This window comes from Quercus robur, chromosome 1 (assembly GCF_932294415.1).
Source record: "Quercus robur chromosome 1, dhQueRobu3.1, whole genome shotgun sequence".
NCBI lineage: Eukaryota > Viridiplantae > Streptophyta > Magnoliopsida > Fagales > Fagaceae > Quercus > Quercus robur.
Genome location: NC_065534.1, coordinates 20,968,610 through 20,993,998, shown reverse-complemented (window position 1 = coordinate 20,993,998; position 25,389 = coordinate 20,968,610). Strand labels below are relative to the sequence as shown.

The 25,389-nt window shown below is 35.0% G+C and overlaps 1 protein-coding gene across 1 annotated transcript; it reads right to left on the bottom strand.

Moving 5' to 3' along the window:
- Positions 1 to 9,179: 9,179 nt before the first annotated feature.
- LOC126725041 (aluminum-activated malate transporter 8-like) lies at positions 9,180 to 19,088 on the bottom strand. The gene is made up of 7 exons (XM_050429529.1): positions 19,077 to 19,088; positions 12,008 to 12,215; positions 11,743 to 11,883; positions 11,277 to 11,549; positions 10,755 to 10,867; positions 10,478 to 10,621; positions 9,180 to 9,542 (listed from the first exon to the last, which is right to left on the bottom strand). Exons 1-7 carry the CDS (start codon positions 19,086 to 19,088, stop codon positions 9,201 to 9,203), a joined length of 1,233 nt encoding a protein of 410 aa, XP_050285486.1. The 3' UTR covers positions 9,180 to 9,200.
- Between the last annotated feature and the right edge of the window lie 6,301 nt (positions 19,089 to 25,389).

Here is a 25,389-nt window from a genome sequence, read left to right as displayed (position 1 = left end):
AAATTTATAACCAAATAATCCTGAGCATAATTCCAAACTAACACAAATTATATGAAAAGAACTTAGGATTTGGGTTTTATTTAGGAAAAGGGGTTAAAAAGGTAAATATATATTTTTATAATATATTTTAAAATAAATTTTATAAAATATATATATATATATATATATAGATATTAAATATAGGTGGGTTGGGTCGGGTAAGGCGGATTTGTAAATCTTATGAACTGAACTCAACTTGACCAACTGTAAAAACAAATTTCACAACCCAACCCAACTCACCTACCCCTAAAAGTCTACCCAACCCAGTGGGTTGGGTCGGTTTTGGCGGGTTGGTTGCACTTGCACACCCTTATATTGCTTCTTTTTTTTTGGCTAAATGTGCGTGTGTATATGCTATTTTGGTTGTTTGCTCTTCTTTTTTTTCTTCGTTTGGTTCTTTGCTTTTATTTTGTTTTTAATTGGGCATGATTTTTATTTTAATAAACTTTGTGGGATTTTTTTTGATTGATTGTTTGTTTGTTTTTTTTTTTTTTTTTAGCTGAGCACAATTTTTTTAATAAAGGCATATGAGTCAATGTATACCAAATTCATTTTCCATCCTCTCATTTTTCTTCTCAATCAAATAAATGAGTTTTCCATTTCTCCACCTTTCCTTCCATCCAAACACATATGAGAGTATTGTGAAAATAAACCCACATACGCAAGATTAAAGAAGAGAGAAGAAAAAATAGACACATGGAATTTATGTGGTTTGGCAATATGCCTACGTCCATAAACGGTAATAGAGAAAGTTCTACTATAAAATTAAGAGATTACAATAGTAGCATAATAACACTCTCACAAGACCCAAACTTGAAATACACTATTGACTCTCACACACACAGAGCACCCAATTGTATTTACACTAGACCTTGTAGATATCTCTTTCTCTATACAATTATGTAGCTACATCACATAATATATATAATAGGCAAGGGTCAGCAATGTATTACGACACGAAAAGGCCCCACTGACTTTGCCAATCCGAAGTCAAGCCATAAACACAAAAATGCAAAAATTAAATCTCCTCTATCCTTCAATTCTTGGTTTGCCTAAGTTTGAGAGTAAGACTAATTAGAAACTAGCTTCCATTACAAAGGTTAATTAGTGCTCAAATGGAGGAAAGGAGGAAACTTGGACTTTGTTATAACTATGATGAAAAATGGCAAATGGGGCATAGGTGTAAGGGAGCTAAGTTGTTTTTACTTAAAGGGTGTGATATGGAGATTGAACAAAAATTTGGGGTGCAATTGGTGGAGTTGGAAGATGATGGGTGATGTAGGGACATCAAGAAGCTGTGTAGGCATTTGAGATTATAGTTGCTTCTGTTTAGAGGTGGTGTCTCTCATTGACTCTGGAAGTACACATAATTTCTTGGATGCTACTGACTTGGATAATCTGAGGTTACCACTTGATACATCATAGATTTTAGAAGTTAAAGTGGCTGATGGCAGTATTGTTTAGACATTAGGGGTGTGTCATGGGGTTACCCTCTTTATTCAGGGTATAAATTTGGGTTGGATCTTAATGTGTTGCATTGAGGGGGGGGGGGGTGTGCAATGGTTCTTGGAACCCAATAGCTGAGTACATTGGGTGCGATTATTTGGGATTTCAAGCTATTGACTATGAGGTTTTGTTACTTGGGTAAAGAGGTGTTCTTGCTAGGTTTGCATTTGTCACCATAAACTTTTTCAGAGGTTGACAAGCTTTTCACTGATTCAACAAAGAAGGGTTTGGTTCTTCAAAATATAGCTATCAACACTACTAGTCCTAACCAACCATTGCTACCTACTACTCTGTCTGCCTTGTTAGATCAATTTTCCAAGGTATTTGACATCCCTTCTAGATTGCCTCAAATCCAAGGGCATGAGCATCAGATTGTACTCAAGGAAGGCGCAAAACCAGTCTGTGAAAGGCCTTATAGGTATCCCTATTTCCAAAAATCTAAAATTGAAAAGATTGTCAATGAATTACTTCATGTTAGTTCTATCCAACCTAGTTAAAGTCCTTTTTCTTCACTTGTCCTTGTTATTAGAAAAGCTAATGGTAGTTGGAGGATATGCATAGACTAGAGGGCTTTAAATAGGGCTACTGTTAAAAATAAGTTTCCAATACCAGTGGTAGATGAATTATTGGATTAACTTGCTAGTACTACCATTTTTCTAAGTTAGATTTGAGATCAGGGTACCACCAAATTTGTATGAAACCTGAGGATATTCCTAAGACAGCATTCAAAACTCATGAGAGTCATTATGAATTTCTTGTGATGCCCTTTGGTTTGACAAATGCACCATCTACATTCCAAGCTCTTGTGAATGCCATATTCAGATCTTATTTGAGAAAATTTTTCTTAGTTTTCTTTGATGATATCTTGGTCTTTAGTTCTTGCTTGGAAGATCATTTGTCACATTTGAGAGAAAAGAAGGAGATTAACAAGAGAATTCATTCCTTAATCCTTTGTACAATTATACTAGCATGACCCTAGCTACTCTAACCGCCAAATGCTCCCAATAACTAACTAACTAACTAACTGATATGCTACTACTAACAAATACACTGACTGTCATTTAGGTACAATAACCTACAGCCCTCAATTAGGTACAAAACTATAGTTGCCTATCATTATCCCTCTCCATTTACAACACCTTTCCCACAAGGTGAGGAAAGATAAGTTGTAGTTGATGCAATGATTCCTAAGTGGCATCTTTAGAAGGACAACCAAACTACTGGACTAAAACCTCAGTAATCACTCGAGACCTTAAGGCCTCGGTTTAGGTTCAATTTGCACTTGACCTTCCTCATCCACAGGTGGCAAAGTTGGTAAAGGATGGATATACTGACCCATCTTTAGCTTCAAGCATAATACATGGAAGACAGGGTGAATCTTTGCTTTAGGTGGCAAGTTTAGCTTATAAGCCACTGCACCAACCTTCTGCAGTACTTGGAAGGGACCTAAGTACCTTGGTGACAGCTTCCACTTCCCCTTGTAAGCCAAAGTCCTTTACCTATAAGGTTGTAACTTCAAATACACCTAATCACCAATAGCAAAAGACCTGTCCTATCTATGCTTATCAACTTGAATCTTTATCTACTCTTGAGCAATAGAGAGCTGCTTTGGAAAACTACCCAAGATAGCCTCCCTTTGACTTAAAAGAGAGTCCAAAGCCTCCACTTTAGTGGTACCAGGTATGTAAGACTGCATTGTTGGGGGTAGGAAATCCATACAAGGCTTCAAATGGAGTCATCTTCAAGCTAGTATGGAAATTAGAATTGAAGTAGAATTTAGCCAATGGTAACCATTTAGCCCATCTATGGGGTTTCTCACTAGTGAAAGCTCGTAAATATTGCTCTAAACTCCCGTTAATAACCTCAGTTTGCCCATCAATTTGAGGATGATATGCTATTGACATGGCTAATTCAGTCTCCTGTAGCCTAAACAACTTAGACCAGAATAAGGAGGTGAATGTGGCATCTCTATCACTCATAATAGAGGTAGGCATACCTTGAAGTTAAAGACATACTGCATATACAAAGCTGCCACTTTAATAGCAGTGTACGGGTGAGAAATAGGCACAAAGTGAACATACTTAGTTAGTCTATCCATCACCACCAAAATCTCCTTAAACCCTTATGGCTTAGGTAACCCTTCCACAAAATCCAAGCTAACATCAGTCCAAGGAGTAGTGGGGATCTTCAATGGCTGCAATAAACTAGTAGGGACAGAAGTCTCAGATTTAATTCGTTGACAGACATCACACTCCCTTACATACTTCTTGATATCAGCCTTCATACCATGCCAAAAAAAATTCCTTTTTAGCCCTCTAAAATGACTTAAGGAAGCCTAAATGGCCTGCCACAAGACTACTGTGAACTAAATGTAGAGCTTGGGATTTTAAAGGGCAATGTAACCATAAAAAAATCTGCCTTTGTAAAAAATCTGCCCATTTTGCCAAGTAAAACCCTTAGGAGTAATACCAACTTAAATGGACTGAATAAGCTGCTGCAAGCTTTGATCTTGAGAGTTGCTATCCCTAAGTATTGTCAACTAAGTAGGATCAAGAACTAAAAGGAGAAATAGACAGCTAGTCTTTTGTAAATTAGCTTGTGGAGGCAAGTTAGGGCTTCTAAAAAGAGCATCAGCCACTTTATTCTCACTTCCCTTTTTATATTCCACTACAAATGCATAACCCAAGAGCTTAACAAGCCATTTCTGCTGAGCAGCAAGAGTGGCAATCCTCTGTTCAAGCAGAAACTTGAGGTTTTTATTGTTAGTCCTTACCACAAAAGTTCTTCCAAGCAAGTATGGCCTCTATTTCTTGACAGCAGTTGCCAATGCTAACAATTCAGTCTCATAAGTGGACAAATGAAGGTGTTTACCCTTTAGGGCTTGGTTGTGGAAGAAAATGGGTCTCTTGGCTTGCATTAGGATAGCCCCCAAACCAACACAAGAAGCATCACACTCAATGAAAAAAGGTTTTGAGAAATTGGGAAGAGCTAAAACTGGAGGTTGAATCACAGCTTCCTTGAGTTTGTTGAAGGCCATTATAGCTGCATTAGACCAATGAAACCCATCTTTCTTAAGGAGGTCTGTTAAGGGTTGAGCAATAGCTCCATGCCATTAAATAAACGTTCTATAATACCAAGTGAGGCCTAGGAAACCTCTCAAAGCTTTAAGAGTGGTTGGAGCAGGCAACTGCTACATAGCCACAATCTTCTTAGGATTTGCCTTGACCCAATCACTAGATATAATGTGGCCAAGATATTCAACCTCACTACACCCAAATACACATTTGGACTTCTTTGCATACAACTAATTAGACAATAGGGTGTCCAAAACAATTTTCAAATGTGACAAATGACCTTCCAAGCAAGAACTAAAGACCAAGATATCATCAAAAAAAACTAGGACAAATTTTCTCAAATAAGGTCTAAATATGGCATTCATAGGAGCTTGGAATATAGATGGTGCATTTGTCAAACCAAAGGGCATCACAAGAAATTCATAATGACCCTCATGAGTTTTGAATGTTGCCTTAGGGATATCCTCAAGTTTTATATGGATTTGGTGGTAGCCTAATCTTAAATCTAACTTAGAAAAAATGGTAGCACCAGCAAGTTCATCCAACAATTCATCTACCATAGGTATTGGAAACTTATCTTTAACAGTACCCTTATTAAAGCCCTATAGTTGCAGATCCTCCAACTACCAACGGCTTTTCTAACAAGAAGGACAAGTGAAGAAAAAGGACTTTGACTAGGTTTGATAGAACCAACTTCAAATAATTCATTGACAATCTTTTCAATTTCAGATTTTTGGAAATATGGATACTTGTAGGGCCTTTCACAGACTGGTGTTGTGCCTTCCTTGAGTACAATCTGATACTCATGCCCTCGGATTGGAGGCAATCCAAAAGGGATGTTAAATACCTTGGAAAATTGATCTAACAAGGCAAACAAAGTAGTATGTAGCAGTGGTTGGTTAGGACTAGTAGTGTTGACAGCAGTAATTTGAAGAACCGAACCCTTCTTTGCTAAATCAGTGAAGAGCTTGTTAGCCTCAGAAAAGTTGATGGTGACAAATGCAAACTTTGCAAAAACACCTCTTTACCCAAGTAACACAACCTCTTGGTCAATAGCTTGAAATCCCAAATGATTGCACCCAATGTACTCAGCTATTGGGTTCCAAGAACCACCGCAACCCCCCCCCCCCCCCCCCCAAAATGCAACACATTAAGATCTAACACAAATTTATACCCTTGAATAAAGAGGGTAACCCCATGACACACCCCCAATGTCTTAACAATACTGCTATCAACCACTTTAACTTCTAAAATCTGTGATGTATCAAGTGATAACCTCAGATTATCCAAGTCAGTAGCATCTAAGAAATTATGTGTCCTTCCAAAGTCAATGAGAGACACCACCTCTCTATTCTTTATCCTTCCCCTAACCCTCATTGTTTGAGAGGAAGGGCTACCCACTAAAGCATACAAAGTAATTTCAACAGGAGCAATTATATTCTCAGATGCCTGCACAACTTCTTGATGTCCCAACATCACCCCATCATCTTCCAACTCCACCAATTGCACCCTAGATTTTTGTTCAATCTCCATATCACACCCTTCAAGTAAAAACAACTTAGCTTCCTTACACCTATGCCCCATTTGCCATTTTTCATCACATTTATAACAAAGTCCAAGTTTCCTCCTTTCCTCCATTTGAGCACTAGTTAACCTTTGTAATGGAAGCTTGAGTTTCTGATCAGTGTTATTCTCAAACTTAGGCAATCCGAGAATTGAAAGTTTCCCATTATCAATTACACCACCCCTAAATCCTTTCCTACTACTTAGCAAATACACTTCTTGGATTTTAGCTAACCCAAATGCTTCATTAAGGGACTTAGGTACTAACATTCTCACAAGTAGTCTAAATTCATCCTTCAATCCACTCAAAAAATAGCTAAGTTTGTGAGACTTAGATAACCCCAGAAGCTTGTTAGAGAGAATTTCAAAATCACCTTTTTAAGCTACCACAGATGAAGTTTGCTTAAGACGGGTAAGTGCCTCCATAGGGTCATCATAAGCTGTGACTCCAAATCTGGTTTGTAAAGCTTTAACGAAGACATCCTAGCTAGCAAAACCCCTAGCTTGTTCAACATTCTGAAACCAAATTAAAGCTTCCCCATCAAGATGATACAATGCCATAACCACTTGTTGATGCTTCGGAGTGTTCTAATAAGTAAAGAACTACTTTGCTCGATATACCCAGCAAGTTGAATCTTCTCCTTGGAACCTAGGAAACTCCAATTTCAGATTCTTGATAGAATTCACAAGCAAAGATTCTGAATTTCCCACATGATTGTTGACGAGAAGAGCTCAAGAGCCTAAACTTGGAGCTTGTTGTCGCTTCTACTCTACTTCAACCATTCTTTGCATGAACCTATTAATGGTCTACAATTTTTTCTAAATTTCTTGTAAAGCTTGCTCATGATTTTCTGAAACCCTAGCTAAAGCTGCCATTTTTTCTGAATTCTGTGATTTGGAATGAGTTTTTGTCATGGTGGTGTAGAAGGATCGGATGTTCTAATACCAATGTTAGGAATTTTGTGATAGAATTAAGAATTAAGGTAGGTCACTTTGAGGGGACCTGAGCCTTCGTAGCAAAGAAGAGAGAAAGAAATGAGAGTACAAAGGATTAGAGAGAAAAGGAGATTAACAATAGAATTCATTCATTAATCCTTTGTACAATATGATTCTTGATCTATATACTAGCACGACCCTAGCTACTCTAACCGCCAAATGCTCTCACTAACTAACTAATTCGCTGCTACTAACAGATACACTAACTGTCATTTAGGCACAATAGCCTACAGCCCTCAATTAGGTACAATGGCCTATAGCCCTCAATTAGGTACAAAACTACAGATGCCTATCAAATGGACCCTTAAAGTCTTTGCTTCTGAAAGTTCAAAAACGTGTACAAAACACCTTTGAACGTTTAGACCCCCAAAAATACAACTTAACCAACTCAAGCAATATGTCAAACAACTAGTGTGCGGAAACTTAACACATGCTATAATATGAAATTGGTTATAAACTATCTAAGCCATAACAAAATAAAACCACAGCAGATAATGTAAAGGCAGAGATAGAGAGGAAGGAAGATGCAAACACACAGACAACACGCGATGTGTTATCGAAGAGGAAACTGAAGTCCTCGGCGAAAAACCTCTCCGCCGCCCTCCAAGCGGTAATCAATCCACTAGAAAATACAGTTGGGATACAAGGACAGCAATAGACCCTCCAAGCCTAATCTACCCAGTGCACCTAAGCCCTCCAAGCTTCTTGCTCCAACGAGGTTGCGCCGAACCTTTTTCTTTTCTTGCTTCCCAGATTCCGCAACTAGACCGTAGCATCAACCAATGAAGATTGGCTCCTTCCTAACTGCTTCCCAGAACTCCAAACGATTGTCTCACAGAGATGATGATGGTGAGAACCAGGTTTGGTATAATGCCTCTCAAGGATTTGACAATGGAGAGGAAGAGAGTAAGGGAATTTGAAGAGACTCTAAGGTATAGATTGTGGGTGAAGCAATCTGATTTTTCTTTAGGGTTTCTCTCTCAAAATTCTCTCTGGAAGCTCTCTTTCAATCGTGGGTTAAAGGGGTATTTATACTGGAGTGGGAGAGGAATGTGAAACGTCAGGTTTTGGCAAAACAGGGGTGGCTCGCGGCTTGACCAAGTCACGAGATCCAGTCGCGAGTTAACCGTATGGCCAGTTGTCCTGTTTTGTCCTGTAGTACTCCAGCTAGCATGACTGTTCATCTTCCAGCATGCTTGGCACGTGTGCAGCTTCTGGCGGCTTGCAGCCGCGAGTCCACCCGCGAGTCCCAGCCGCGACTCTCTGTTTTCTTGCACACTCTTGAGCAATCTTCACTCTATCTCACTCACTACCCTTACAACAAACCCACCTAAATACAGGGTTACTAAATGCTGAATTACAAGCAAATTTGGCACGGAATAAAGCCAATTAGATGGTTGAATAAATTCAACCTTACAGCTTCACTCTCACTTGAAGGCATTTTTGCATTGAAATAACTTCAATTTTTTTTTTTTTATTATTTTATTTTATTTTATTTTTTGCTTTTGATCAATTAGTTTAATTAGTAGTCATTATTTAAAGTTATATTTTGCATAAGAATCTCATTTGAAAATATAATATAATGTCACAACTTACTATGAGGGAAAGGAAATCATACAAGTGTATTTGTTATGAAGAGCAAAAATATAAAGGTATGACTTACTAAACATAGGCAAGTCCTTGATATTTCCCAAACCTTGAGGAAAACCACACATTTATTCACAAAAATAAAATTCTACAGTAATAGGATTAGATTAAGCATTATCGAGAACCACCATTTATCTTTTTCTTGTTAAAGTTTTTAGTATCATTATTATACTAATAGTAACACTCCCCTCGAGATGATCATTTTGCTGCTGAAGGATTAGATCTAGCCTTCTTATACTTTCACACGCCAATATTATTCTTGTAGCTGAGTTGGACTTTGTATAAAAATCCACTACCTCCAACAAATTGGATATGAACCGTCGGAAAGTGGCAGCAATATTGTTCCCCGATCGATGGAGCGCATATATATGGTTGTTACGGTGACACTCTTGTGGCCGGAGTCTTGAAATGTGCAAGGGAGGCTAATTCATGAACTGCATCGGCAATCTTCACGATGCATGGTACAACAGCGATTAGAGTTAAAGCAACTTCTGCAGATGGTATGATATCTTGGAGATTAGCATCTTTCAAATGGTATGTATCAAGCATGAATTTCAGGTTTTCAGTAGCGGTTTTTAAGTTTTCAATGTGGGCATTAACTGATGTTGATTGGTTCATTTTTTTGATTGTTGATGCTAATTCCCTGAGAGCTTTTCCAGATTCTGAGCAGATTTTTGTGCTTGGATCTTGAATTTTGCTTCCGAACTCATTGAGCGTCTGTGAGGATGGCAAATCACAGGTCAGTGAATTAACTATACTTCATGAGTCATGATTAAGGATGTATGACATTGTTATTATTATTATTTGTGTTTTTTTTTTTTTTTTGAGATAATTACAATTTGCTGCTAACCCCACAACTAGAATAATCTTTTTCTCTAAACTCTCAAGGACTTTATACATTAATTGAAAGTAATTTTTATTTATTTTTTTAAAAAAGAAAGATTTCTCATAATTTTTTTAAATAAACAAAAATATTTTCAATTAAAGAATAGAAATAAATATATAATTATCATTTCATAAATTTGATATGATATATGACACCTAACAAAACAATCAACAATAGTTCATTGTCATATAACAAATTTGATAATATATTATGATGACTTTAACACATAGGCGAATAAAAATAACTATAAGTTAACAATATAAGTTTACTCTTGAGACGAAGTTATAGAATTTAGAAACTTACATATTATAAACTTGACTGATTCAAAAATATAAATTGATCGAAAATAATAAGTCATTGCATAAAAGAGTGATACTTGCATGGAAAATTTTTACACTATTTGGAATATATGTGAACTTATTTGTAATGTAATATTAAGGTACTGATATTGAAAATTGAAAAACACTAATAAAAGACGAAGGGAAATAAAATTTGGTTTTTTTTTTTTTATCTTGGACGGAGGGGGATCTTTAAATGGTCTACTCCTGCCCTCCAATCCGCCCTTGTGTAAGGGACATTCGGGGGCCGAAAACCAAAAAAAAATCATATGTATATATACGTGTGTGCATGTATGAGTATACACTTCAGCCAAAAAAGAAGAGTATATACAATTGTTGTCTACGTAATCTTTGCAGAAGAGTGTTCTATGCATAATGACTTGTGTGAATTAAATCATCTATTTAGATTTTGAGTAGTGCTGATTTACTTGGATCTTAGAGTTAAGGCAGTTGTTAAGAGTGTCAATTTTGTAAGCGCATTGCCTAGTTAGGGTTCCAATTTTAACGTATTGTTTCCAAGGATGACAGAACCCAAAACGATAGTGCCACAGTTCCCATCTTGCTAGATTAGCCTGAAAATTAAAAAAAAAAAAAAAAAAAAAATTAAAGAAGAAAAATTCAAGTAGCCATGAAATTCAAATAACTATTTTTTTTTTTTTTTTTGAGGTGTAAACAAGAGGATTAGGGTGACAATTTTATACTCACCATAGTTTCTTCAGTGTTTTTTGAAGTGAGAAGACTTTTATATCCTTGAAGAAATGGTTTATCACACAAGGGTTGTCCATCCTCTGATATTTTGAAGTATTCACCACTAAATCCTGTAAGTTTGTATTGGTCAATATTGAGAAATTAAATTAAAAGAGAAGAAGAGGAAAAAAAAAAAAAAAAAAAGAGAACAGAAAGGAATTATATACTAAGGACACTAACATGACATGAGACATAGTTACAAGGAATTCTTGAAAAATTAGGACATGAGTTGGTATACAAAAAATAATTAATAGGCATATTCTGTTTCAATATTTAAAAACATAAATATGGTTTTTCCTCCCAATACATTATATATGGATACATATAAGAGTGTTTTGTTCTTGACATATTGGAAATGGATGTCCAACATAAATATGACTAGAGTTATGGAGTGTTCGTGATTTTTATATATGGGGCATGAAAGTTTCATATTTATTTTACTATATATATATATATATATGGAGCATAAAATATATATACCTTCTAAGAAATTCCCAAGCTTTTCAATGTTGTTAGCTACCAAATTTTGAAGTTCCTCTCCAATCCAAACGGGACATATACAGATGCATGTAACAAAAGTGATAAAGCTACCCATGATGATTGTGGTTACCCTTTGATGGGCCATGCGTAGCACCTTATCTTCTCGGTAACTCGAAACAGATACTAAGGTGAAAGTCAATATGAATATGAGGAGCCCATAATCATACCTTGTCTTCATTGTGGGAAAGAATCTTACAAATGTTACTGTTGCAGCTGCATGCATTACAAATCTAATCATGAGTTTGAGAATTTTGAACCATAACATTAAAAGGTTCTGGTGTATTTAGGCAACTGTTAATAAATTATTTAAAAAAAAATTTGACATCACTTTTATTAAAAATATAAAAAGTCATAAAAATATTTATTAGAATATATATTAGAATTAGATCTGTCTGCAACATGTTACCTATTATAACGACGAAGAATCCAAGTACAATGGGCTCTCCTTTCTCACCAGCCAAAGTTGCTAGGTAATGAACTCCAAAACCTAGAGCACCAGATGAAAACGTTGCTAGCATCCTGTTTAAGCCTTTTCCCAGAGTTGCTCCTATAGAAGATTGGAAAAAAATCAAAAAGAAAAACGTTGCCAATTGTTAGTTCCAATTCTGAAGCTGTTATACCATAAAAAATTGGTTTATATATCGTGGTAATTAAATAAGTTCCAAGCTTACCAACAGAAAACTCAAAGACAAGAACGACTGTCATGACAGCCCATATTAAATTTTCGCCAATACGATCATAGAGTGGTTGGATGTAGTAGAATAAGGAAACCAATGTGAGAGCCAGTCCTACTTTTAGCGAATGGACAATTCTCCTTGGATCATCTTGTCCCAGTTTCTTAATCTTCTCTGCCACTTCGACTATCTTATTAGCCAATAACTTGTGCCATACACATGCACGAGTGAAAGGTCCAGCATTTTCAATACTTGGAGCAGCAATATTCATTGCTATGGATTGAAAATGCAAGATTGCAATGGTTGAGAGAGAGAAGAGTAAAAAGAGAGGAGTAAAAAGAGAGAAGGGTTTGGATCTATGATGTTTAGTAAAAATGTCTATTTATACGTGATAAATGTTGAATGGAACTTTATAGTACAATTTTTGTGAACAACGTGAAAAAGAAGCCCCGAAATGGGAAGGGGATATGGTGTGGTGGGCGGTGGTTAGGGGGCTATAATTGGCCCTGACGTGTAATCATTGGAAAAAAAACGGTCCAGCTAATTACCTGAAAGGTTCAAACTATAGTTTGTTAGATTTCCAATTAAATCTGTAGATTATTTTTAATGAAATTGGGGCGAAAGGGTTTAAATCCAAATCTGTGAACTTTTTAGAGAGAGTTAAGTCTTACTAGCTAGCTTAATTAACGGGTATTCTGCGCCGTCTAGGTTTATGATGGAGAGATGTTAGACAAGTTTTTGGGTGTAAAAGCATGGCCTAAGGTCAAGTGAGTTTCAACAATTTGAAAAACAATAACACCATAGTTAGAACAGGCAAATTAATTCATGACATCCATGCCTGCAAGTTGCGTCCCAGTGTTGTTCTATCTATTCCTCTCCTATGGAAGTTGATTAAACTTGACCTTTAGAAGAAATGGAAGGAAGGAAACTAGTCAAGTCCACAATTAACAGCTGTTTGACTGTATCTACTTCTATTTTTCATTATACAATACGCATGCCGTGAAATTTGATCTTTAAACCATATTAGACAAAATTTTTTTTTTTTTTTTCTTTTTCTGGAGAGATCTATAAGAAAAAGTTGCTCGATTGCTCGATCCCCCCTCACCGACAGGGCACAAAATTTGACAAGCTATGTTTAAAGTATGTCATTATCTTGGCCCCAAGAAAAAGAAAATAGAATAAAAGATGTGATTGATTTTGATATTCCTAGGATTCTTTTTTTACCATGTCTAGTGTTTCATCATCGCTGACAAGAGGACTTCTAGCTAGGAATTTGGATTTTTTTTTGATAACCCTAGCTCCTAGAAATCTGGTTGACAAGAGAATTCAAACAAAGTTTTATCTACTTTCTCATCTTTGCGCCCACTGTAATAATTTATGTCTTGTTAGTTTACTATTGTTATACTTGTGTACTGTTGTTTTTCTTTGACCTCTCTGTAACCACGTCAATCGGACCGCCCATGCACTACCAGTACCAGAGGCTTTAAGCATGTCTCCCACATGTGCCATATGCACTCTCTCCTAGTGGCGAAACTAGGAAATTTCTTCAAGGGGGTCATGCTAAATATTTTTTTTGAGAGTCGGGTCATGCTAAATATATATATATATATATATGTACATCAAGTATATACGCATAAAATAAAATATGTTTATAACATGATTTATTATATGTTATTTTCTTACATTAACAAAGTATTTACATCAAGTGTGTGTGTATATATATATGTGGGTTCTAGTTAGCTCAACTAGTAAACTTTCTGATGGTTAAATAAGAGATTTGTAATTCAATCCTCGCCTACATTAAAAACTGATTGCTGTCTTAGTCCAGAGGCCATAATAGGTTGAAACTCTCTAAAAAAAAAAAGTGTGTCTAATATATATATATGATTTCTTACTCCTTACTATTAAAAATCCACATTTATGATTTCTTCTAAAAGGAAAAAAAAAGTCCATATTTCTAATTTTCTAAAAACAATAAAAAATAAATAAAGAAGGTTTTATTAAAAATATTTACTTATATATTTCTAAGATGTCTCCTAAATATTATTTAGTTGAATGAGCTAGAGAAAACATTCAGTCCGGCTATGGTGTAAAACCAGTGTTTTACGCCAGCCAATAAACTCCTGTCACATGGACAATCTTAAGTTCCCACTTAAATCCCTCTCCAAATTAGTGTCCAAATAGAGAACGAAGAAAGAAGTCAGACAAAAGCTCACCGCCACAGCCCTCCCTCTTCCATATTTACTTGCCCAAACCTCCACCACACCACACACCGGAGCTCACCGCCACAGAGTTCGCCGGAGCTTACCGCCACAAACACAAACCCAGTTAGAAGCTGATAGTTTTTAGAACCCTTAAAAACACAATTAGATTAACTTAGGTAATTAGCCAAGTTGTTACTTAGTCCAATTTAACAAAACTAGGTTATCACAATCACAACAATCATGTCATGCATAGCAGCGGAAAGATAAATAACACAAAGATATGATCACCTAGGAAACCAAACCGGTAAAAACCTGAGGATGATTTAACCTAACTATCCTCAAGGTAAACTTGAATCCACTATCTTGAAAGAATTGAAGTTCATACAATAAGACTTACAAGTCCTACGCTCGACTTCTTATTACTACCCACCAGTAGAACTTACTGACACGACCACGTGCAAGCTCCGAATCCACGGACTCCTTCTTTCTTGGATTCACCATCAGATACAAGCACACTCGCTTGTGTTTCTTTAAGTTTCAATGGCAGTAACTGAGTTGATCATCAAGGTGTAGATAATATCTCCTCCTTGAAAACCCTAAGTTTGTGTAAAGGAAAGCTCCTCTAGATCTCACAAGAGATTTACACAAACAGCAATATGAGCAACATTAAAATGTGGCTAGGGTTTTTTTTTTATTTTTATTTTTTATACTTAGGATAAATTAGAAAACCCTAAACGTTTTAAGCAAACTAGGGCTAAGTTGGAAATCTGCAGAAAAACACATTCTGCCCGAGATTTGATCGATTGAACCTAAGCTTCGATCGATCGAGCTAGGCTGAAATGCACAGTAACTTCTGCATCAGCTCGATTCCAACCTTACATAAAAGATACAACTTTGAGCAAGTATAAACACAACTAAACATATTGTTTTGATCATGGTTTGCCAACAATATACATTAGAGTTCTAAATACATAAAAACCTAAGTCTTTAGAACCTAACAGAAGCAAACAACCAACCCCACCGGCCACCACCAAATATGACCACCAATCATAGGCGAAACCTATTGGCACCGCCAAAGCCTAACCCTTCAACCACTAAACCCATTTGCACCACCAACCCCACCGGCAAAACCCACTTCAACCACCAAACTCACCAATCACCGGCCAAACCCACAAAGTCAAGACCCAAAAATACAAAGAAATTTCACAGCAAACCCACCATAAAACAAACCCATAACAAACCTCAGTTTCTTTCTAAAACTTGAAATCAATAGTGGAGAAACCAAGATTCACCGTTTGTAGTGGTGGTGGTCAACGGCGATGGACTAAGACTGGTTTTGGCCTTGGATGCCTCACGGTGAAAAAAAAAAAAAAAAAAAAAAAAAAAAAAAAAGAAGATGGAGGTTTGGGCAAGCAAAGATGGAAGAGGGAGGAAGCTTTTGTCTAAGGGCTGTGAGTTTTCTTAATTCGTTCTCACGCACAGCTCCGACAAACTTTGTGGCGGTGAGCTCTGGTGTGTGGTGTGGTGGAGGTTTGGGCAAGCAAATATGGAAGAGGGAGGGCTGTGGCGGTGAGCTTTTGTCTAACTTCTTTCTTCGTTCTCTATTTGGACACTGGTTTGGAAAGGGATTTAATTGGGAACTTTAGATTGTCCACGTGGCAGGAGTTTATTGGCTATTATGATATAACAGTAATTAGAGGAAAAATAAATTGCATTAATAATTTATAAACTTTTTTATATTTTTATGAAATGCATTGAATACACTTTGAATTAATGAGTTACGTATGGAATAAGAATAATTTTGGGAAACAAAATTGATGTATTAGTCAAATCTAGGGACTAGGGGGCCACTATAAAGATTTATACATAAATTTTTATATTTTTACCAAAAATAGAAGAAGAGCAATTTTTGGAAACCTAAAGGGGTTGGCTTAGTGGTTTCTAAGGCCTCGTGATATTCATGAGATTCTGGGTTCAAAATCTCTTTTCAGTATCTTGCGGCCATCTCTATGGAATTCCTCTCTATAATAAATCGGTGTGTGTGGAACAGGGGGGCTACATATGCTCAAAGAAATAGTAAGATACTTGAAGAGGTTTAGATATCCTTGTTTACAAAAAAGAGCAATTTTTGAAAATCCAAGGGGGCCATGGCCTACCCTAGCCCCCCTCCATCAACCAGTCTCTTTGCATAGCTAGCACACGTAAGGTGACATGTGTCACCATTGTAGACCAAGGGTGGCTGCACATTGACTTCAAGTCCTTAAGGTATTCAAATGAGCACCTTGAATCGAAAAAAAAAAAAATTATGTACATAATTAATTTTAAACTAAGCTATTTTGACCAACCTAAAAAAATATTGAACACCCTAACTTAAGAATCTCAAAATTTTGGGTTCAAAAAAAAAAAAAAAAAAAAAAAGACCCCACAAACATAATCCTTAACCCCATAAACAAAAAGTTTATATAAAAAGTCTAAATAACAAAAATAAAAATTAGCTTAAATAATAGCAAAAATAGTCATAACAATAACAAGAAAAGGTCAAACAACAACAAATGAACAAAAATATTAATTCTATAGCTTTTGACTGGAGTTTGTGGAAATGTTTTATGTTAGAATCTTTTTTATTTTTTATTTTTTTTCCCTTGTATGTGTGTTTGTTTCTGAAAAAAGAAGAAGAGGCAATTGTCTCACATTACTTAGGGACCCGTTTGGTGGGAGGAGTGAAAAAGTGGGAGGGTAAAAAATTGGTGGGAGGATGGAAAAATGGAATGATAGAAAAAATTTAGCTTTCCCTCGTATGCGTTTAGTTGGAGGGGTGGAAAAGTGGGAGGGATGAAAAATCTTTTGTTTGGTTGAAGAGAAAAGTGGGAGAATAGAAAATGTAGTTTATATAAATTTACTCTTATGCCTTTATTACATAATATGTAAGAAATAATTTATTTGTACTCATTAAATAATATAAAAATTAATGCATCACACATATAAATTTATATTAATTTTTTTTATTATGTATACTACAATCTATTTTATATATATACACACACAAAATTCTGGGTGGAACCAAAAAAAAAAAAAAAAAAAATCCCTATCATTTAATTGGGGTCCCTATAGGCGCCAATAAGGTCAATGTACTTTTTATTTCAATAAACATCTTTTATTACAACGAAAAGAAGACTATTACTAGGCTTGAAAACATCTTTTATTTATTTATGTATTATTATTATTATTTAATTTTTTATGTAGATTTATTCAAGTTATGTTTTTATTAAATTTTGTATAATTTAAATTTTTTCAAGACCATCCAAAAAAACATGAAACATGTGTAGACACCGCATTTTGTACCCCTTACGACTCGGACTCTCATTCCCCAATGATGCCTGAACTCTAAAGGTTCAAGGCCAGTTTAGAGTCCAATCAGATATCAAATTGACTTGAGGAGTGTTAAAATGGAAAATATAACCTTTTAAATAAGCAAAAATCTATTTTTGAAAACAAAAGATCAAAGTGGTTGTCGGCCCATGTACATGGGCAGTGGCCTACGTACATGGGCCAAAGCATGCATACTCAGGCACACTCCTGTGTACACAACTAGGGTTTTAAAAGTATGAAAAAGACAAGTTTTCTGCAATAATAACTGAGGTTTGGAATGAATCCCACATCGTTAAGTCTTCTTAGCTAGCTTAATTAACGAGTCTAGCTAGGTTTGCGATGGAGAGATGTTAGACAAGTTTTGGGTGTGAAGGCATGGCCTAAGGTCAAGTGAGTTTCAACAATTTGAAAAATAAGAACACCATAGTTAGAACAGACAAATTCATGACATCCATGCTTGCAAATTGCAACCCAGTCTTGTTCGATCTGTCCCTTTCCTATGGAAGTTGATTAAACTTGACTCTAGAAGAAATGGAAGGAATGAAACTTAGTGAAAGTACACAATTAACAGCTGGTTCTACTCCTATATTTTTTCATTATACAATACGCAAGTTGCTCCTCCACCCCCCCCAAAAAAGGGCACAAATTTTGACAACCTATGTTTAAAGTATGTCATATCTTGGCGCATGGAAAAAGAAAAACAAGGAAAAGAAAATAGAATAAAAAATCTGTTGATTTTGAAATCAATCGGATTCTTTTTTACCCATCCGGATAATTGGGGAGATGAAAAAGTAGAAAGATAGAAAATGTGCAGAGAATGAAAAAGTGAGAGCATAGAAGAGATTTTAGTTTTCTTTTATAATATTTAATTGAAAATGAAAAAGATGAAATTAAAAACGTAGTTTATATAAATTTACTTTCATGCTCCTATCAAATAAAAAAGATAATAAATTATAATTTTATTAAAAAATTGTATATGAATGGGCACTTTCTTTTATATATACAATTATAGTGAAGCGTTGCACAATAAAGTGAAGAAACCAAGGAAGAGAAAGACAAAAAAAGAAAAGAAAAGGATAAGAGCATCCACAGCAGATGTTACAAAAAAAAAATGTCATTTTGTCACACCAAAGACCTACTTTATTATTTTACCACGTCATTTTACAATATTCCATTTATCAGATATTTTATCATTCAATTCTATACATTAAAATAATATTTACTACACATTAAAATAATATATCTAACAGAATAAATAACAACCACAACACTGCTGCTACCGCCGCCACCACCACCACCGTGGCAACCACAATCCATTGCAAAACAAAAAACTAAAAACAAAACCACCACCACAACCCCCATCATTAACAACCCACCACAAAACCCATTAAAAACAAAGCAACACCCACTAGCACAGCAACTCAAACCCAAAAAACACTCTGATCAAGATCTCACTCACCTCAACCCACGATCAAGATCTTGATCAACTCAACATCGATGCCCATCAAACCCAGAAAACACTCCGATCAACTCAAACCCACTAGCACCGGCAACCCACAATCAAGATCTCACCTCACCTCACTTCAATGTCAATGCCCACGATCAAGATCTCAACGTCAATGCCCACAATCGTGACGAACACTCCGATCTCACCTCAACGTCGATGCCCACGTCGATTCCGATCGGCGATGACAATGACGATGCCCGGAGAGATCGGCAATGACAATGTAAAATGCAACCGGTGAGAGATTGGCAATGATGGATCAAGATCAACAATTTATAAGAGAGAGGGAATCGATGAGAGAGAAGAGAAAAGAATAAACTGAAGAGAGAGGAGAGAGAAAAGAGAATAAAAAAATATTAATCAGTTATTCCATTTCCTTCCGTACAGTGGCAAATATGCAACGGCACTGTTCATATGTTGCAAAAATTATAGCATTTGGAACATCTGATAAAGAGGGTTTTTGGTGTTTGGTGTGGCAAATGTGTCAAATATTTGGCATTTGGCACATATACCACATCTAGTGTGGATGCTCTAAGTACGTTGCACTGTGCGAGACATTTTCGTCCGCTTGTTTTCTGTCCAATTTTCATCCATTCAGGGAAATTACATTCGGATGCATTTTGGAAGAAAACACTCAGTTCCACACATGTAAGACCTATATATCACTAAGACAGATTTCATGAGACTGTCTTATATAAGAAATTTTTTTTACTAAGGAGTTAAAAGAAATCCTTTAACGGAGCTATTGAGACCAAAGATCAGGTTTGGACCCACATTATTGACTAGGACAACAACGATTACCAAATCATTACTTGGCTACATAACACGTCAAAAAAGAGGAATTTACCAAGGTAAGCATGTTTGGATGAGGAGCAGTTTCCCAAACGCACAGTAAGAGACAAAAGTGGGTAAAGGTGGGAAGAACAAGAGTAAGGCCATATTTAGATACTCCATGATAGGATTAATAGACACTCATTTTTGTATATCATTTGTACACACTATCACTTTCATGATTTAAATATGAACTTTAAAAAAAAAAAAAAATGTGTACATGGTGAATTGAATAAAAGTCAAAACATGGGATTCAAGTGATAACTCAATAGTAATGAATTTTTTTTTGGTGCCGCATGTATGTGATTTGAAGTTTATATCTCCCTATCCCTTTCCAACTATTTACAAATCAAAAAATGAAAATAAATAAAGAACAAAAAGTAAATGAAGAGAAAATATTTAGTAGCCAGGCCAAGAGTCGATCTGTGTGCTAGCTAGTTAATTAGATAAACTTTTCCAAAGGGCTTAGCCTTAGGTTCGTTTTCTTTGTTTCTCATGCGGAGGTCAAACTTAAAATGATGTTGAAATTAACAAATATGGTAAGTTGATTGCCTCAAGTTCCATTATTAGTTTTCTATTTCTAGTATCGATGTCACTTGTGGACTTCTAGAATAACAAGATACATCATTGAACATTCATATTTGATTAAAAGGTAAGTAAAAAGACAAAAACGTTGAAGCCATAAGTGAGTATGAAAGAATCAAAAGTCAAACCACGCAGGTATGTTAGAGATGACGGGATTAACATGCATGATTTTTCACTAGCCACCTAGTATTCACGTGCATTCTGACATAATTCATGACTTCAACATTTACCCAACACATCACAGCCACACATTTTGAATATAAGATAACAAAAAATTGCAACAGCTGCTAGAGAGAGAGAGAGAGAGAGTGTAAACGCATTTGACATTTCTCTAGTGAAAAATGAAAGCATGGTGCGTGCTTGGGCAGAGAAGACAAACTGACAAATTAAAACCAGTAAAAGATAATTTGGGATAAACTGAAATTTTGAGCTTATTTGTAATTTTATTTTATATATTTTTTTATTTATAGGTTTTATTGTATTTTTAATATTATTTATAAATCTCATTGTATTATTCAGCTTATTTTTCAATTTTTTTTTCTACACTTTTAATAAAAAATTTTCAATTTCAGTTAAATAAATTGTTCCTAAACGAACCCTAAGAATTTTTACTGTAAGAATGAGTGAAGCAGATTGACTGAACTAGGCTGTGGTGTTGTGATGGTATAAATTTATAATTTCTTTTTGGAAAATTTTGGAGTTTTTCCAAATGGCAAGACTTAGGTGCTGTTTCTTAAAATTCTGTTACGTGGCTTTTTATTTATTTATTTATTTTTCTTATAGAATATAAGTGTATTTTTTAATTAAGTAGCCATATGGTTGAATTTTAAGAAAAGAACTTAAAATACTGTATATAAATTTTGTCATTTTCTAAATTGTTTGGTATGATTATACAAATTTTTTCTACAAGGCGCAAAGGATCATGTTTGGGAAGGCCAAGGAGAATTTTCTTAGGTTCTTTTTTAAATCCGGTGGCATAACCCCCAAGCCATCAAATAGCTTCCTCCCTGTCAAAAACAGTAATTAATTTGCTATTATGCTTGCTTTCCATTAGTCAATATGTGTATATATATATATATATATATATATATATTCTTCGCTTATGTAGATTGAATAGCATCTAGGGGTTAGATCACTGTTTTAGTTTAACATAATTCTTAGATATGAAAGAAAAATAACTCTGTGTAAGTGAAAATCAGAAGGGAATTTAGCTTTATTCCATATAATTATATGGGCCAATATATATGCCTCATTGATGTAAAATATATAAGGGATTGAGATCCAATATAATTTCTAGACACAGGTACAATTGAATTCAGTACGAGGGGAAAAAATAACTTTTTTCCTCTACCATTGGATCAAATACAAAAAACCAAAAAATAAAAAAATTCTGTCGTTGGATTCACTTGCACCCAGTGTATATAATACCCTTTTTTTTAAGAAACCAGTGTACATAATACCTTAGATATTGCATTTTAATTATCTCAATCCTAGAATAGGAAATTACCAATGTAGTAACTAAAGTGATTTGATAATCATAAATTACTCTCAAACAATTTATAGGTTGAACTTCACTTTAAACAAAAAAAAAAAAAAAAAAAAAAGCCCATACTCGTATTTTCAATTTTAAACTAAATTTTTTTAACCAAATGAATCAATGCTTAAAGCATTTTGCACTTCGTGAAATGTTATAAAACTTATTTTTCAGAAGTAGAAGACTAGAAAATTCCTTTTAGCAACCCTTACCTGATTTATGAGGTCAGCCAATTTTTTATTTTTATTTTTGAAAACATGGGGTCAACCAATTTAGGAATAAAATTCAAATTAAATTTTCATCCATATTAATGAAGTCATTGCATTCTGATGCTTTGAAGTTGGGAATCGGGAGAATCAATGGAATCCAATAAGAACTTGTGGGTTATTTGTTCACCTTGAACTTGAGTCTCATAAAATTTTCCAGAATTTCTAACAATTTTTATCCCTTGATCTTTTTCTTACTATTGATTTACATCTACCTTCTCAAGCAACTCTACCTTTTAATTTTTGACTTCTTTGTAATTAATTAAATTAAATGCAAAGTTTCAAATTCAAAGACTTGAACTTGTTCCAAATGTGGCTTCACATAAATTTGGTGTCTTCTCATGATACTTGGATATCAAATTCCTCGTTATTATTAATAGGATAAATTTTAGCAACCTATCCTAAGATTTGAACTAATGCCAACTAGGTCCAACACATTTCAAAATTGACCAACTTAGTCCTTAAGCCCAACTTACTCCTTAAACATTGTTAGCCCATCCGTTAGTCATTTAGCCCACTATTCTCTCTCTCCTTTTGCAGATTCTCTCCTCTTTCATGTCTCTCTCTTCTCTCAACTCAAGATTTCTCATTCCTCTTCATAACCCTAAATTATGGGCCCCAAAATCTCAAGCCACAACTGCCGCCACCGCCACAGTCTCAAGCCACAATCACCACAAGCCAACACCAGTACCACATTGGCTCTCTTTATCGGTTCTTTTTCTCTTAAGCTCAGCCATGGCTGAACTCCACAAAGCCATACCACCACTAATGGCAGCTGAGCTCACCACCACCACCACTACCATTAGCCAATGTCTTCTCCTCTTTATTTCTCTCTTATTTTCTTCTTTATTTTTTTAAATTTATTTTCTCCTTTTGTTTTTGACCAAACCCCTTTTGTGTTTGGTATTGTGATAGCTTTTTGGTTTTGTTAATTTAGGGATTGAGTTTTTGTTGGTTGTAGGGATTTAGTGATTTTGATGTTGATTTGGGTTTGTAAAATGTGATATTGGGTGTTTTGAGCTTGGCTATTAAGGTTTGGAAAATAGGATATAGGGATTGATTTCCAATGGGCTTGAATGTACTGTGCATATGTGCCTAAATCAATGATGTGTAAGATTTTTTTGTGGTAGTGGGTTTGTGAAAAACTGACAATGGTGAAGAGACAATGATTTTGTTTGGTTTTGTACAAGAGAAGAATTTGATGGATTCATTAGTCAAAATCTGTGCATGTCTTGCTGATTTGGTATAGGTTTGGCTGGGTGTACACACAAAGAGAGAAGAGAGGGACAATAGAGAGAATAGAGGGTAGGGGAGAATCAGAGAGAAGAGAGGGCTGACTAACAACATTAATGGTGTTTAGGGACTAAATTCAATTTTAAAATTTCTTGAACCTAGTTGGTATTAGCCCAAACCTCAGGGCAAGTTATTGAAATTTACCCTTATTAATAATATACCTGCCTTATTTTGACTAGAAAATTTTTAACCATTATCAAATAAATCTTGAACTTGAGGAAAGAGCTGTCATTTGCCTACCCATCACAATTTTAAGTCTTAATATGGTTTGTACAATAGAAGAATTTGATGGATTCATTAGTCAAAACCTGTGCATGTCTTGCTGATTTGGTATAGGTTTGGCTGGGTGTACACACAAAGAGAGAAGAGAGGGACAATAGAGAGAATAAAAGGCAGGGGAGAATCAGAGAGAAAAGAGGGCTGACTAGCAACATTAACGGTGTTTAGGGACTAAATTCAATTTTAAAATTTCTTGAACCTAGTTGGTATTAGCCCAAATCTCAGGGCAAGTTACTAAAATTTACCCTTATTAATAATATACCTGCCTTATTTTGACTAGAAAAATTTTAACCATTATCAAATAAATCTTGAACTTGAGGAAAGAGCTGTCATTTGCCTACCCATCACACTTTTAAGTCTTAATATGGTTTGTACAATAGAAGAATTTGATGGATTCATTAGTCAAAACCTGTGCATGTCTTGCTGATTTGGTATAGGTTTGGTTGGGTGTACACACAAAGAGAGAAGAGAGGGACAATAGAGAGAATAAAAGGCAGGGGAGAATCAGAGAGAAGAGAGGGTTGACTAACAACATTAACGGTGTTTAGGGACTAAATTCAATTTTAAAATTTCTTGAACCTAGTTGGTATTAACCCAAACCTCAGGGCAAGTTACTGAAATTTACCCTTATTAATAATATACCTGCCTTATTTTGACTAGAAAAATTTTAACCATTATCAAATAAATCTTGAACTTGAGGAAAGAGCTGTCATTTGCCTACCCATCATACTTTTAAGTCTTATTATGGTTTGTTAAAGACATATCAAGCCCAATAGTCAAGGTCCAAACCCAATTTTACTTAATGTGTGCAAGACAAAAAATATATTTGTTCCACAAGTCTATTAACTATAGTTAATGTATGGTCAATTTAAGGTTTTGCTTTTGTTGTAACACAAGATTTGTACTTCACTCATAGATAAGATATGTAGCTCTCAAAGGTCTCTTCTATATTCATAGACAATTAGTTTAGACCACATAAATTTCCAATGTTTCTTTCTTCTTCTCTTTTATGTTTCTTTCCTCCTATTTATTTAAAATTGTTTGTTATCCTATCATTATACTACATCCTAAAATCAAGCTTGTTTGGGGCAAGTTTCATTTTCTTTAAAAAAATCTTCAAAATCGTTAGAGATATATTAAACCCAATAGCATAGGGGAGCCTAATCTTACTTAATGTGTAAACCAAGTACAAATCTTGTATTACAATGAACCCAATATATATAGGTACATAAAAGAGGCTAAATCCTAGATTAACTATATTAATTATGAGTAATAGACTTGTTGTACAAGTATAATACTTGGCTTGCACACTAAGTTAGATTGGACTTGAGCCTATACTATTGGGCTTAATATATCTCTAACAAAAATATAAAAAATAAAACATTTGAAAATTAAATAATCTTTCTAAAGTGCACTAAAAAAAAAAAAGGTTAAAGTGCAAACTACATCCTTGAAGTTCAGTGTTTTTGGATTTTATACTCTAAATTTTAAAATTTGAATTTTACACTCTTAAA

Bases quoted from the DNA above. Each gene is read 5' to 3' on its own strand.
- LOC126725041 (XM_050429529.1), bottom strand. The intron at 11,550-11,742 runs GTAACATGTTGC...TAATGCATGCAG, and splicing joins ATTCTTCGTCGTTATAATAG to CTGCAACAGTAACATTTGTA. The intron at 10,868-11,276 runs GTATATATATTT...ACAAACTTACAG, and splicing joins GCTTGGGAATTTCTTAGAAG to GATTTAGTGGTGAATACTTC.